The following is a 13014-nucleotide window of genomic DNA, read 5'->3' as shown; positions in this document are numbered from 1 at the left end:
TGAAAAAACAAACAAACCCGGAAGTCGGACCTTAGCGATAGCAAAGATTCTGTATAAGAGTTGTACTCAAATAGCTAGTCTAAGTACAGAAGTGCGCGATTTGAGCACACCCTATGTGTTTCGCGGGTGATTTGGGTGTTTTCTTGTAGCTTAGCTAATATATTACACATTTGGCTCTTATCTTCTTCATAACATTAGTAAAACAAACTGACACAGATTAAGACATTGCTACTTCACACTCGTTCAATAGCTCCTCAATTAGCTAGCTAGCTAGCTAGCTAACGTTACGCGTACCAGATCAGAAGCAGGTAACGTTAGCAAGCTAGGCTAACGTAAAATAGCTTAACTTTGGGTTGTTTGTAGTGTGGTCTCCCCAGAGGATAAAAGATATCCACCGTGATGTCTCTTAGCGCTGTTCACGGAACACTGTCGAGCCTGCGGTCATGTCAGACAGACATCGGGACGGGAATGGACATAGTGTCAGATGTGGCTATGGACCTGGTGGAAACTCAGGGTCAGGGTAAAGTTTACAAGCTCTCTCAGTAACGTTATGATTTGCTGGTCTTGGTTCAATCTCCGTTTTATTCTTGGTATACGTGCAGTTTAGTGTCCCAAATTCCCCATAAAATGTTCTTAATTTGCTAATTATGAACCTGCTAAACCACCTGTGCTACCCTAACCTTAACCTGTCTCAGATAAGACCTTCAGCATTTGGGACACTAAACTGCACGCAAGCCTTTATTCTTTGTGTCTAATTTAACGCTACAGAATACCAGGACTATTCCCAGAATTCCCGGGTATGAGGGTACTAGCTATTGATTGAAAATGTATATTTCCAATAACAAAGTATATATACTCAAGTAACGTTACAGTAAGTTGACGTTAGTTAACGTTACTAACGTTAGCTAGCTACAATTTTGAGCTAAGTTACTTGTACATTCTACTACTACGTTACGTTACTTGGGTATTAGCATTTTATGCTACTCTACAAAAGAAGTTAAAATTAGCTCCACCATAACCAACTAACGTTACATTTAAGTATCACTTGCATGTTAACCAATGAGCATGATCCATTAATATAATATTATACTTGCAGGGTTAGGGCTGGGCCATATGGAGAAAATCAAATATCACGATATTTTTGACCAAATCCATCTATCGATACCGCAACGATATTGTAGTGTTGACTATTGGTGCTTTCACAAAATATTTACACAATGAGATACATAATGTAGCCTATAAAACCAGGAAAAGACACCACCTATGCCATATTAAGATATTACGATTTCCAAAATCTAAGACGATATCTAGTCTCATATCACGATATAGATATATATTACTTAAGTTTTTAACGAATGCAAGATTTGAATGCAAGACTTTTATATAAGTATGTTTATAGTGTGGTATTGCTACTTTGACATAAGTAAATGATCTGAATACATCATTCTGCGTGCTATTGTGTTACAGATGGAGAGGTGAACCCTGGCATCAAAGAGATGGAGGCCATGATCCTGGAGTGTGCCAAGCTGGACAGAGAGATTAACTACTTTGTTGACATTGTGCAACAAGTCACAGCAGAGGTGAGAGCAGCCTGGCATGGTCTAATCGCATGAGTGGAAAACATCCTTTCTCCCTTACTACATTTTTTTATTTACATTTTTTTATTTATCCAGGTAAGTTGATTGAGAACCCATTCTCATTTGTCACAATTCACACAGTTACACATTCATACCTGAATGAAATGAACAGGTCAGCCTCTGTATGCATTACTGAGATAAGGGCTATACAAAAATTACATATAAACTTAGCACAAAAAGTAAGGAAATTTGTGTTTGGTAGATTATTTCTCTGTGGTAACAATGCTTTTTGGCAATGAATCTTATACCGTTGGAAAGCCTGTTTAGTTCCCTTTCAAATGGTGCCCCATTTGTAAGAAACATGCATTTTTGGAATGTGGGTTACGCCCATGAAAAATTTGCCAAATCTTCTCTGCCAATGCCAAACAGCTTATTCTGCCATTGACTCGTTTGGTGGATTGGATAATTGAAGTTTGAAGAAACAAGACATATTGGCAATTTAACAATTTATTCAATGGCATCCCATTCTTCCATCAGCATTTGTCGCAAGTCAGCCAACGTGGTTGTGTTGGTCACTCTGGCACGAACAGCACGCCCAAGCTTATCCCACAAGTGTTCAATGGGGTTGAGGTCTGGCCATTCTATCCTCTCCACTACCACATTCTGGAGGTAGTCTCTGATAAACCCCGCCCTGTGGGGGCGAGCGTGGTCATCTTGGAGGATAGAGTTCAGTCCCAGAATGTGGAGATTTGGGATGGCCACTGGTTGAATCTCATCTCTATATCTCTCTGAATTGAGATTGCCTCCAATGATGACAAGCCTCGTTTTTCCAGTGAGGGAGATGCCGTCCCACACAATCACACTGCCAGGCTGTTGTGGCTGTGTAAGGTTCTTCCACACGCTACTGAGGCTCCTCTTTGTGAAATTAATAAATTGTTAAATTGCCAATATGTCTTGTTTCTTGAAACTTCAATCATCCAATCCACCAAACACCAAACGAGTCAATGGCAGAATAAGCTGTTTGGCATTGGCAGAGAAGATTTGGCAAATTTTTCATGGGTGCAAACCACATACTCAGCGCTGCTGCTCATCCCACAAATGCATGTTCCTTACAAATGGGACACCATTTGAAAGGGAACTAAACAGGCTTTCCAACGGTATAAGATTTATTGCCAAAAAGCATTGTTACCACAGAGAAATAATCCACCAAACACAAATTTCCTTACTTTTTGTGCTAAGTTTAGGTGATTGATTTTTTTTTTTTTTTTTTGGAAGGTCAGCACTCATGGTGGCTCCTGCTCCGCTGTGCACACCCAGATTTTTTTGGAGTGGCAAGTCTTAATGTCAAGGTGTTAGTCTTGAATGTCAGAGAAAACATTGAAGTTGACTTTAATTGTATAGGTCGAGGAAATAGTCTAACCTACTAACATTTCTGTAGAATACCACGCAGCAGCCAGAGGCCATGTTCAGCCTGTCTGCCAAAGTGAAGGAGAAGTTCACAGAGAAAATAAACGGGCTCTCTGACGCTGATCTGCAGAATCACCAGAAAGTAGTGGCCTTCAAGGACATCATCAAGAACTCTCTCAACCAAGGTAAGGCCCAGGCAGATAGAAGAAATAATCAAAATTTGTACACTGCTCGACTCAATGTATTCAGGATTTATAATAGACATTGATAATAGCTGTGCTTGTGGGATGGCTTCTCAGCCAAGGAGAGAGAGAGAAATCTTGGAATGTGTCCTTTTTTTCAGGATAATTAGCTTCATTTTTAACACAACTCCCTTTGTTTACTGCTGAATAATTATATTTGCCTGTCACCCTGTAGAGGTAATTATCTGTTTTTTTAAATTTTTGTCCTTATTTCACCCTTTTATTTAAAACGCGGCCACACTGAGACAATGCCATATTTTTAGGTTCTCTGTTTTAGGTTCTCATGTGTGGGTGGGTGTGTTAGACGTCTGTGTGCACTTGTGTGACAGGGTGAGATTTTTGTGTGCATGTAGGTAGGTAAAATTTGTTGGTGTAATGTCTTAAGGATATGTGTGCTACTATAAATGTGTGTGGCTGTGTGTCTTATGCCAACGTAAGAGTTTGGGAATGGTGGTAAAATGTGGCAAATAACAAATCCTTCATGTGGACAGAGGCTTATTTTATTTTTAAGCATTTAATAACATTCATAGTTGGCTCTGAATGTATTACCACCTAAGTGGGACACGCTGCTGTATTCCATGAACATAGTTTCGGCCAAGTCCATTTCCTTGCCTGCTGGATTATCTCATATCATGTTGTCGTCGATCCAGTTCATCAGTGATCACTGTGACTGGACATTTGGCAGCTCACTGTATGTATGTTGTGTTTTCAGCCAACCAAGAGTCAGCAGAGAACACGGAGGAGCTCGATGAAGACATTGCAGTTACACAGAGCCAAGTCAACTTCACCTGCCCACTCACACAGGTAGCCTGCTGATGTGTTATTCTACTAATTTACCTATTCCCATTGAATTCTTTTTTTCTTATTTCAAAATATTCCCATTTTATTACATCTCCGCCTAATTCCTGATAATAACATATTTAGTTTCAGTATCAGCAAAACATAGAAAACCACCTTGATATGATGTTTTAGCAGCTAAATTGTGTTTTATTTTTTTATTTGTTTCATTATATAACACATCACTGTGAATTTCTATTCAAGGTGGAAATGGTGAACCCGATGAAGAACAAGAATTGTAACCACCACTATGATGAAGCAGCCATACTGGGCCTGATCAAAGCGAGACACAGCCAGAAAAAGAAATGCCGGTAAGACACTCTCCCCTTGGAGAACTGTTAGAAAGTTGAGTCAGGTTTCGCAGCAGTAAACAATTGGCGAGCTGGCGTGGGACCAGCAGTCTGCCTTAAATTACATTTTCTTTATTACGCTGCTTTGATGTTGGAATGAAATTAAATGTGGCAGCTCCTAAAGGAACACTGATGAAATCCCAGTGCTGGCCTATGCTTTTGTTAAAGACACCTGCCTATTGTCTTGAGTCCTGACTCAGGTCACTGTGCACACTATACATGCACATTATAGAAGCAATGCTCAAGAAGACTTTCCTTATTGGGATTAGGTGTATGACTGATGAAACTTTGTTGTGCCTGTCGGTATCAATGCAAAATAATTTTTTTACCTTGTGCTTGCTCACTTTTTTATGTTGCATATTCTATTTGTGTCTTTAGCTCCCTTCAAACATGTTAAAAGTTTCCTTGTCTTTCTCTGTCATCTAGCTGTCCTGTGGTGGGCTGTGGGAATACAGATGTGAAACAGTCAGATCTGATTCAGGACGCAATGCTGAGAAGAAAGATCCAGAACCAAAAGAGAAACAACAACCGGACATAGTATTTAAAAAAATAAAAAAATAAACCTGTGTCATCGTATGTATGTGTTAATGATGAACGGGTTATGTTGTTGGCAGTAATTTGAGAGCGTTGTTTTCATCAGTACTCTGTTGTAAATAGCTGTTTGAAAATGTACTTTTTATTCCGAGATTTGTACCTCCAGTAAAACTGAATTTGAATTTAAGAAGTGATGACTTGTTTGTATTTCAGCTGGAGCATTTTTTGCATACTCCAGTCCTGTTGAATGTAAATAAAAGCCGCCGACTTTTCATAAATGTATGACCAAACTTGTATTTGTAATTGGGAGTATGGGTAGATAGTTTTTCCTCATTATCTTTGCACGATGCAGTAATCTGACAGAACCACAAGAGAGCAGTGTCTGCATGAGGACACAGGATTTATTTATTTTATTTTAATTATTTAGAAATAAATTTTTCATCTCTTGGTTTATACATATTTATATTTATGGAGGATTGTTAGTAGAGTTGTGACCACTACTGGTATCTATAAATCCAGGAAGTGCTCATCTGAGTTTTTCTTTAGGCTGGTAATTGGAAATGTTGGAATCTTAACTTGTGATCCTCCTTTTTAAAATGAGACGACTTCTTCTAATTGTGGATACCTGAAGTAGCACACTTGTGTTACTAAATTAATTTCCTCAAAACACAGATTTGTGAGTGAGCCATAAACGAACCATTCTTAGACATCTGCGGGAATGCACTTTGCGCTTATGTGATGAAATCTCTCCCTTCCTGCGTGCTATGCTCCTTGTGAATGGTCTTTGTTCCAAAGAGAAACAAACAAAACCCGTGTTGAGATCAAACTAGGTGAAGCTAATCTTTTAATAACCTTGCATCAGGCACTTTCAAAAAATCTCTAATTACCCCTCCAAAGAGTGCGTCACGCAGCATTAAGAGCATTTCGCCAATAAAGATATTAACTGGCAACAAATGATCTAGACTGGTGACTCATGCGATTCTCCACTCTACTTCATTTTGAATTAGCATTCTGCAAATCTAATCTTGTTTACTGCACAACATGTGAAGTCACAGGTAATTTCACAACAACGGTTCAATTTGTGGGAAGGAAGTGCACCCAAACATGCATCAGCATTGCGTTCATATCACCGGCAGAGCCATTAAGCTGTTTCTTTGGAGGGAGGCAGAGCTGTAAATATGCTCAGAAATTCAATCATAGCGTTGTACAGACATACAGTGCTGAGATAGAAGTTTGCTTTCTTCTGGTTATATTTGATCTGGAATTCACATTCGTCTGTTCAAAAGCTCCAAGCAGTAGGTGTAATGGCTGGCTGAGACACTGTAAGCCTCAATGTCTGGCTTGTCCAAGGAGGATTTTACCTTTTGGCAGGAAGTGAACATAGTCTCACTTCCTGGCTCAAGAATCCCGGCCGGGCCAGTGCCAGAACTGGATGGAGAGAGAGAGAGAGAGAGAGAGAGAGAGAGAGAGAGAGAACAGCAGGTTTCGGATCAAACTGGTACTCCAAAATTCTGGTAGGTGTCGTGCTCTTCTCCCACTGCATTTAGGGGCTAAACATCTCTCCCTCGGAAGTGAATGGAACACTTGCCTTCAGTTGTTTAAAGTTCCCATGACATGGTGCTCTTTGGATGCTTTTATATAAGGGGTGTGTGTGGCCTTGACCAACTGCCACTTTGCTCGTTTGAAAGCCATGATGTCTCTCTCATGAGTGGGCCAAATTCTCTGGGCGGGCAAAGCAGAGAAAGGGGAGGTAACCTCGCGCCTTATGACCTCATAAGGAGAAGATTCCAGATCGGCCCATCTGGGCTTTCATTTTCTCAAAGGCAGAGCAGGATACCCAGGGCTCGGTTTACACCTATCACCATTTCTAGCCACTGGGGGACCATAGGCAGGCTGGGGGAACTCATATTCATGTTAAAAAACCTCATAAAGTGAAATTTTCATGCCATGGGACCTTTTAAAGACTGCAATTCATACCAGAACGTTGAAGAAAGTTTTGTGAGAAGTGCACAAAAAAAACATTGTTTAACACTACTGCACTTGATGTAACTCTACTACTGTAGTTGCATGATTATCCTGTGTTAGGATTCCTGTGTTCCTACTCATAAATTGCAAACTTGGAATATGCATTTTCACAAACATTTTGACAGTCACAGTATTGAAAGCACAGGGGTAAATAACACAATGAATGATGGTTGATTTACATTAACCTTAGCTTCAGGGTCCTGCTATTGTGCACGCTGGCTCACTGTCATTCTGTCATGGACTACTGGGACATTGGTATAGAACAGAGCCATTGTTCATGTTAATTAGTAACACCTGTGTTTCCCCCTGCTATGACAAGTCAAAATGTCTGCTGAACAAAAAGGTCTTGTGTGAAGTTTAATTTAGGCAGAGTGCATTTCGGAGATACCATCACTGTTTCGATATCCCTGCATGCATCAGTGATGTGTACATCTTTATATGCAAAATGCTGCAAACTTAATATACACAAAGAACCATATGACATTACATAATCAGTTTGGATTTGATTGTATAAAGCTATGTCTGGTTGTTTAGAATGACGCAACCTTATGTTCAATGGAACACTGTTATTGACTAAAAATGTATGCCCTCAGTTTTGCAGCACATTTGATTTGATCAAATAAACCAACTTTGGTAAGTTAGTGTTTGAAAGAATGAAGAGAACTATAGTTAAAAGCATTTGGTCATGATTAGTAGTGTATCTCAAGTCTTTATGATACTAACCCTTGAATTCCATCACAAGTCTCTGTACAAATTGCCAAAGAGGTTTCACTTTTACACCTCATTTCAACATAGCACACAACTGTCTGAGTATGGAAATAATGAAATAATTAACTGGTATACTACGACCGACTAATTATCAAGTGTTGTTTACAAAGGACAGAATTTCATGACAAAGTGGTCCAAACCGCCCACGTGGACTTCTCTCTCCTCACACTCTGGAGGTCTGTTCATGATAGTTTGATGTTTGAATTTCCTTATTAACTTTTTTATGGACTCACACCTCTTTAGTAGAGTTGCATGAAGACTGATTTTGTTAATTAAAAAGTATGCATGTATAATCCAGATATACTTTATGATCTACACTCACCTAAAGGATTATTAGGAACATCTGTAAGATTTCTCGTTAATGCAATTAATCTAATCAACCAACCACATGGCAGCTGCTTCAATGCATTTAGGGGTGTGGTCCAGGTCTAGACAATCTCCTGAACTCCAAACTGAATGTCAGAATGGGAAACAAAGGTCATCTAAGCAACTTTGAGTGTGGCATGGTTGTTGGTACCAGACGGGCTGGTTTGAGTATTTCACAATCTGCTCAGTTACTGGGATTTTCACACACAACCATTTCTAGGGTTTACAAAGAATGGTCTGAAAAAGGAAAAACATCCAGTATGCGGCAGTCCTCTGGGCGAAAATGCCTTGTTGATGCTAGAGGTCAGAGGAGAAGGGCCGAGTGATTCCAGCTGATAGAAGATCAACTTTGACTCAAATAACCACTCGTTACAACCGAGGTATAAAGCAAAGAATTTGTGAAGCCACAACACGCACAACCTTGAGGGCTACACCAGCAGAAGACCCCACCGGGTACCACTCATCTCCACTAAAAATAGGTAAATGAGGCTACAATTTGCACGAGCTCACCAAAATTGGACAGTTGAAGACTGTAAAAATGTTGCCTGGTCTGATGAGTCTCGATTTCTGTTGAGACATTCAGATGGTAGAGTCAGAATTTGGTGTAAACAGAATGAGAACATGGATCCGTCGTGCCTTGTTACCACTGGCCAGGCTGGTAGTAGTGCCGGTGGTGTAATGGTGTGGGGAATGTTTTCTTGGCACACTTTAGGCCCCTTAGTACCAATTGGGCATCGTTTAAATGCCACAGTCAAACATGGGGTCAAACACGGTATTAGCAGGGTGTTCCTAATAATCCTTTAGGTGAGTGTATATATGCTGTATGTTTATAAGCGTTTGGGATTATTCTCCCCCTGTGGACTCATATGGAGTTTGGAAGTCCATATGTGATAAACCCAGGTGAGTTCTTTTTTTATTATGTAACCTATCCCTATACCATTCGTTCGTACTATACCGTAAACTGCAATGAAAAAAATAAATAAAAATACTTGTGTTTTATTTCCATCCAATAGTATACTGAACATGTATTAAACCATATTGATTAAATGAATTAATTACAGTATTTTACTTTGATAAACTCCTTGACATAATCTCATATTAATCTCACTTTGTGGGGTAAACTGAATATGTAAATGAGGCGTAAAGGCGTACTGTCGCTTTAAATGACAACACCTCCCAGCAGTCACTGGGTCCTGGGTGAGTTTCGCTGCAACAAGCGCTGTGGTTCACACTCCAGACAGAACAGGCTGTGCAGCAGAGCGAGCCGCACAACATCACAGCATTCAGGAAGCAGCAGCAGCAGCAGCCCGCCAGCACAGTCTCAAATCCTGCTCCTTTTACCGATGTGACAACAGGAGCGCGTGAAAAAGCTGCTGCCACGAGCTGAACCGCAGGTGAGTCCGTCTGCTCTCAAGAGTTTATTGAGCGCTGAGCTGGAGCAAATGACCAGGTGCAACAGTCAAGTATCCTTGAACTGAGAAAGATTAACACGACAGCAGAAGAGTAGGTGATATGGTACAGTACTATATGAAGTAATAAGTGAGAAATAGCAGTGGTTATATCGGTGAGTAGGCTATGTGGAAACTGTGAACCAACAGGTGTGTCTCGTCACACCTGTTGGGAATGTATGCTTAGTAGCCTAGTTTAACTTGCGGATTGGCTTCTAGGCTTTGAACTCGTTGTTTTAAAGCTCCTTTTCTTGTTTCTTTACGTGCAGGTCGGCGCAGTCGGTGTTTATTCGGAGGAGAAACCGCCTACAGCCGGACATGGATTATTGGTACCCGTCTTCACCACTTTGGATTTAGTTAAGACACCGCGCGCCTCCCTCTTGTCTCTCCTTCCAGGTGAAGTGAGTGCGCAAAGAACAAGTGGATCCTGTTTCTGTGTTCAGCTTTATCCTCCTTCATCCGCCTGTCACCTTTATGGGGAACCAGGTGGAGAAACTTACGCATTTAAATTACGCAGAGGTGCCAACGGCGGACCCGAATGGGTTCGACCCGGACGACGACGGACCGCGGATCGGCGTCTCTTACATTTTCTCCAACAACGACGACGACGACGAGCAGGACGAACATTTGGACCGCTTTTCGTCGGACAAGCAACGCGTGGCGAACCATGAGGAGAAGCCCTACGACCCCGAGGACGAGCTGGAGTGTGCGATTTACTACCGAGAGGAGTGCGTCTACGAGACAAACCGCGGAGCCGCGGCTCACTCTGCGGAAAGTCTCCTGAACAAGTGCAGACCGGGAGACCTCCTGCAGTTTGTGGCAACTGGACAGTATCCTCACTGGGCTGTCTACGTCGGGGACTTCCAGGTGGTTCATTTGCACAGGGCTGAGATAAAGAACAACTTTCTCACCGATGTGAGCCAGGGCAAAAAAGGCAGGATAGTGAACGGCCTCTACAGGTACCGTGCGCTCCCGCCGGAGGTGATCGTGCGCAACGCCCTGGACCACGTTGGCTCGAGAGACAGAGAGCTGTACTGGAGAAACTCTGAGTGCTTTGCTGCCTGGTGCCGCTTTGGCAAACGGGAGTTTAAAATCGGAGGGGAGATAAGGATAGGAAAGCAGCCGTACAAGTTAAAATTACTCTTTTCAGAAAAGAAGAGTCACGTCCTGGAGTTTCAGAGCCTGGAGGACGTGATCATGGAAAAAAGGAGGAACGATCAGATCGGCAAAGATGCTGTGACGCAAGAGCTGGCCAACCACCTGAACGCAACAAATGAAATCAAAGAGGAGCATTTCGTCAACTGATTGTGGATGCTGGGTAACCAGGTGCGGATTGGAGTTTTAGGTCAAAGGATGTGTTCAATGAGCAACTCTCATGCTGATAAACGGAGCGTGTGTGTTGTTGAGGGAGCATTTATCCCTCGCAGTCAACCAACAAGAGCTTTGTCTGTGGGCTTGGGTGCATGAGCCAAACAAAAAGTGCGTTTTTAAGAAGGAGTTCCAATTGATCCAAACGAGAGGAAAAGGCCCTGACATCTGGGGTGACGCTTGGGGGGACAAAATTCCCAGGAAACAAGTGAAAATTGCACACTGTTAAATGTCCTTCCTCTTTTTGAAGAAAAAATATTTTACACACCCAACCCAAGATTAAGTGACTTGATGGATACATTTGCATCTGAGCTGCACCTGCATTCTAATCATTTGGGGATGTAGTCAGAATTGAATTGCCCATAATTATCTTTCTAATCCAGTGACTATTTGCACAGAGAGCAAAACCTCTCCAGTGTATTTGTTTATACCTGACTGCTAAAACACTCGCTCCTGTAGCCTACAACTCAGGTGATGGTGATCAATACAGATTGGACAAGAGACTTGCTGTATTATTGTATCAACCTTGAGGATTTGCGTTGTCCAATCATCACACAGCTTTACCCACTCGGACTGCTTTGTAAACACAGCTGTGCACCTTTACTGATTCACCCATTCCAACAGTTTATTTTTTTGGAAAAAAAGATGTTTGTATTAAGGAGTATGGAAATAAATATATTTGAACAGTAAATCTTTTTTTTTATTTTTCTCAGTGAAGGATTGCGACTTTGCCGTTTTAAAAATGATTTATGGCAATGCTATATACAATACTAATCCATGTCAAACTGTGAATCTCAGGAAATAGGAGAGGTTATTCTATATTCTAACCAAACCCAGCATCCTAAAACACCAGCATTGTTTGCGCTGCACATACTATAATTGATAGCAGCCACATTCTCACCTTCCCAGTTCACACCCCAGAGGAGTCAGCGCTCTACCTGTTCCACCAGTAAGATCCCAGCCCTTTGTCTGTTGTTGGACTGCCCTACAGTTAAAGCACTTAATGCTGCCAGTTTTGATCTTAATTCCAACTCTGCTGGACATTTTGCTTTGTTTACACCTCTGCTGGCTGAAGATAAGTCATTTTTGAAAGTTTAGCCGCAGGCTAAGAATGTTTCTCACCCGTATTTGGCTTTTTCTCCTTCTGCTGAAATCACAGCATCAATTTACATTTCGGTCAAAGGTGCAGATTTGTTTGTTTACACCCAGAAATAGGCTCAATTTTAACTCTGCAAAATAACATTCCCATTTTGCTTATATAAAGGTACAATATAAGAAAGGCTAATGTGCATATTGTATATAATTCCAGTTGATTATGATTCAATAAGATTAAAGTTTTGATGAGAAACGGGCCATGAAAGTAAAGTTATGTATCAGATTACAACAGGTTGTGCACCTGTTGTAATCTGATTTATAATTTTTATTTTTATTGAGATACATAATGATAGTTGAAATGCCACTGTCCAAATAATGTCAAACCATAAAAGCTTGTGAAACACTTCACAGTATGTCCACATACAGACGCTGCAACGGAAATTACAGCAAGCTCTGAGGTTTCAGAGGAAGCACATGACTCCGCCATAGCCACTCTGTAGATGAGTTACTTTGCCGGTTTGTTTTCCTCTGGTAATATTTGCATGGAGATAATACCGTAGTCATTTTGCTGCAGGTAAGGTCCCACCGGACCCAAAGCAGGATCATCATCAGCACTGGTACCAAGTGGGGAAGCTGCCGGACACATTAGCATTTCTTCAATCCTCTGTGGTCTACCAATGTTATGAGGAAAGTGTGTGTGTGATTCATATTCATGATAATCTGTCATATTTTCTTAGCACCATGAAAATCCGAGCAGCATTGGATAATGCACACTATGTTAAAGCAGCTGCCAGCAGAGTTGCGCAATAGTGAATATTAACTCACATTTTTCATCATGTGTGACAAAGCTGAAATGGAATTATACTTACATCATATATTACATTCAATTAGATTTTTCTCTCCACAAATTTGTCTGCATACGTATACTGTACGTATGCAGACAGATACGAAATGAACTCTCGGCTAAGATAAAGACATCAAGCTGTCAGCTGAGTTG

The 13014-nt window shown here is 41.1% G+C and overlaps 2 protein-coding genes across 3 annotated transcripts; both read left to right on the top strand.

Moving 5' to 3' along the window:
• Nucleotides 1–15: 15 nt before the first annotated feature.
• Nucleotides 16–5229, top strand: nsmce2 (NSE2 (MMS21) homolog, SMC5-SMC6 complex SUMO ligase). 2 transcript variants are annotated; one of them, XM_039806348.1, is made up of 6 exons: nt 16–514; nt 1468–1580; nt 3016–3169; nt 3939–4030; nt 4268–4374; nt 4840–5229. In XM_039806348.1, the coding sequence occupies exons 1-6, from the start codon at nt 400–402 to the stop codon at nt 4949–4951; spliced, it is 693 nt and encodes a 230-aa protein (XP_039662282.1). In that variant the 5' UTR covers nt 16–399; the 3' UTR covers nt 4952–5229. The 2 variants fall into 2 exon arrangements, with proteins under 2 accessions (XP_039662282.1, XP_039662281.1); XM_039806347.1 differs by having other exon boundaries at nt 18–520.
• A 4059-nt stretch (nt 5230–9288) lies between these two features.
• Nucleotides 9289–11613, top strand: lratd2b (LRAT domain containing 2b). The gene is made up of 2 exons (XM_039807191.1): nt 9289–9500; nt 9824–11613. The coding sequence occupies exon 2, from the start codon at nt 10029–10031 to the stop codon at nt 10857–10859; it is 831 nt and encodes a 276-aa protein (XP_039663125.1). The 5' UTR covers nt 9289–9500; nt 9824–10028; the 3' UTR covers nt 10860–11613.
• Nucleotides 11614–13014: the final 1401 nt, after the last annotated feature.

Source organism: Perca fluviatilis, chromosome 7 (assembly GCF_010015445.1).
Source record: "Perca fluviatilis chromosome 7, GENO_Pfluv_1.0, whole genome shotgun sequence".
Taxonomy (NCBI): Eukaryota; Metazoa; Chordata; class Actinopteri; order Perciformes; family Percidae; genus Perca; species Perca fluviatilis.
Note: the sequence above shows the minus strand (reverse complement) of the source record. Positions and strands in the feature narration are given on the sequence as shown.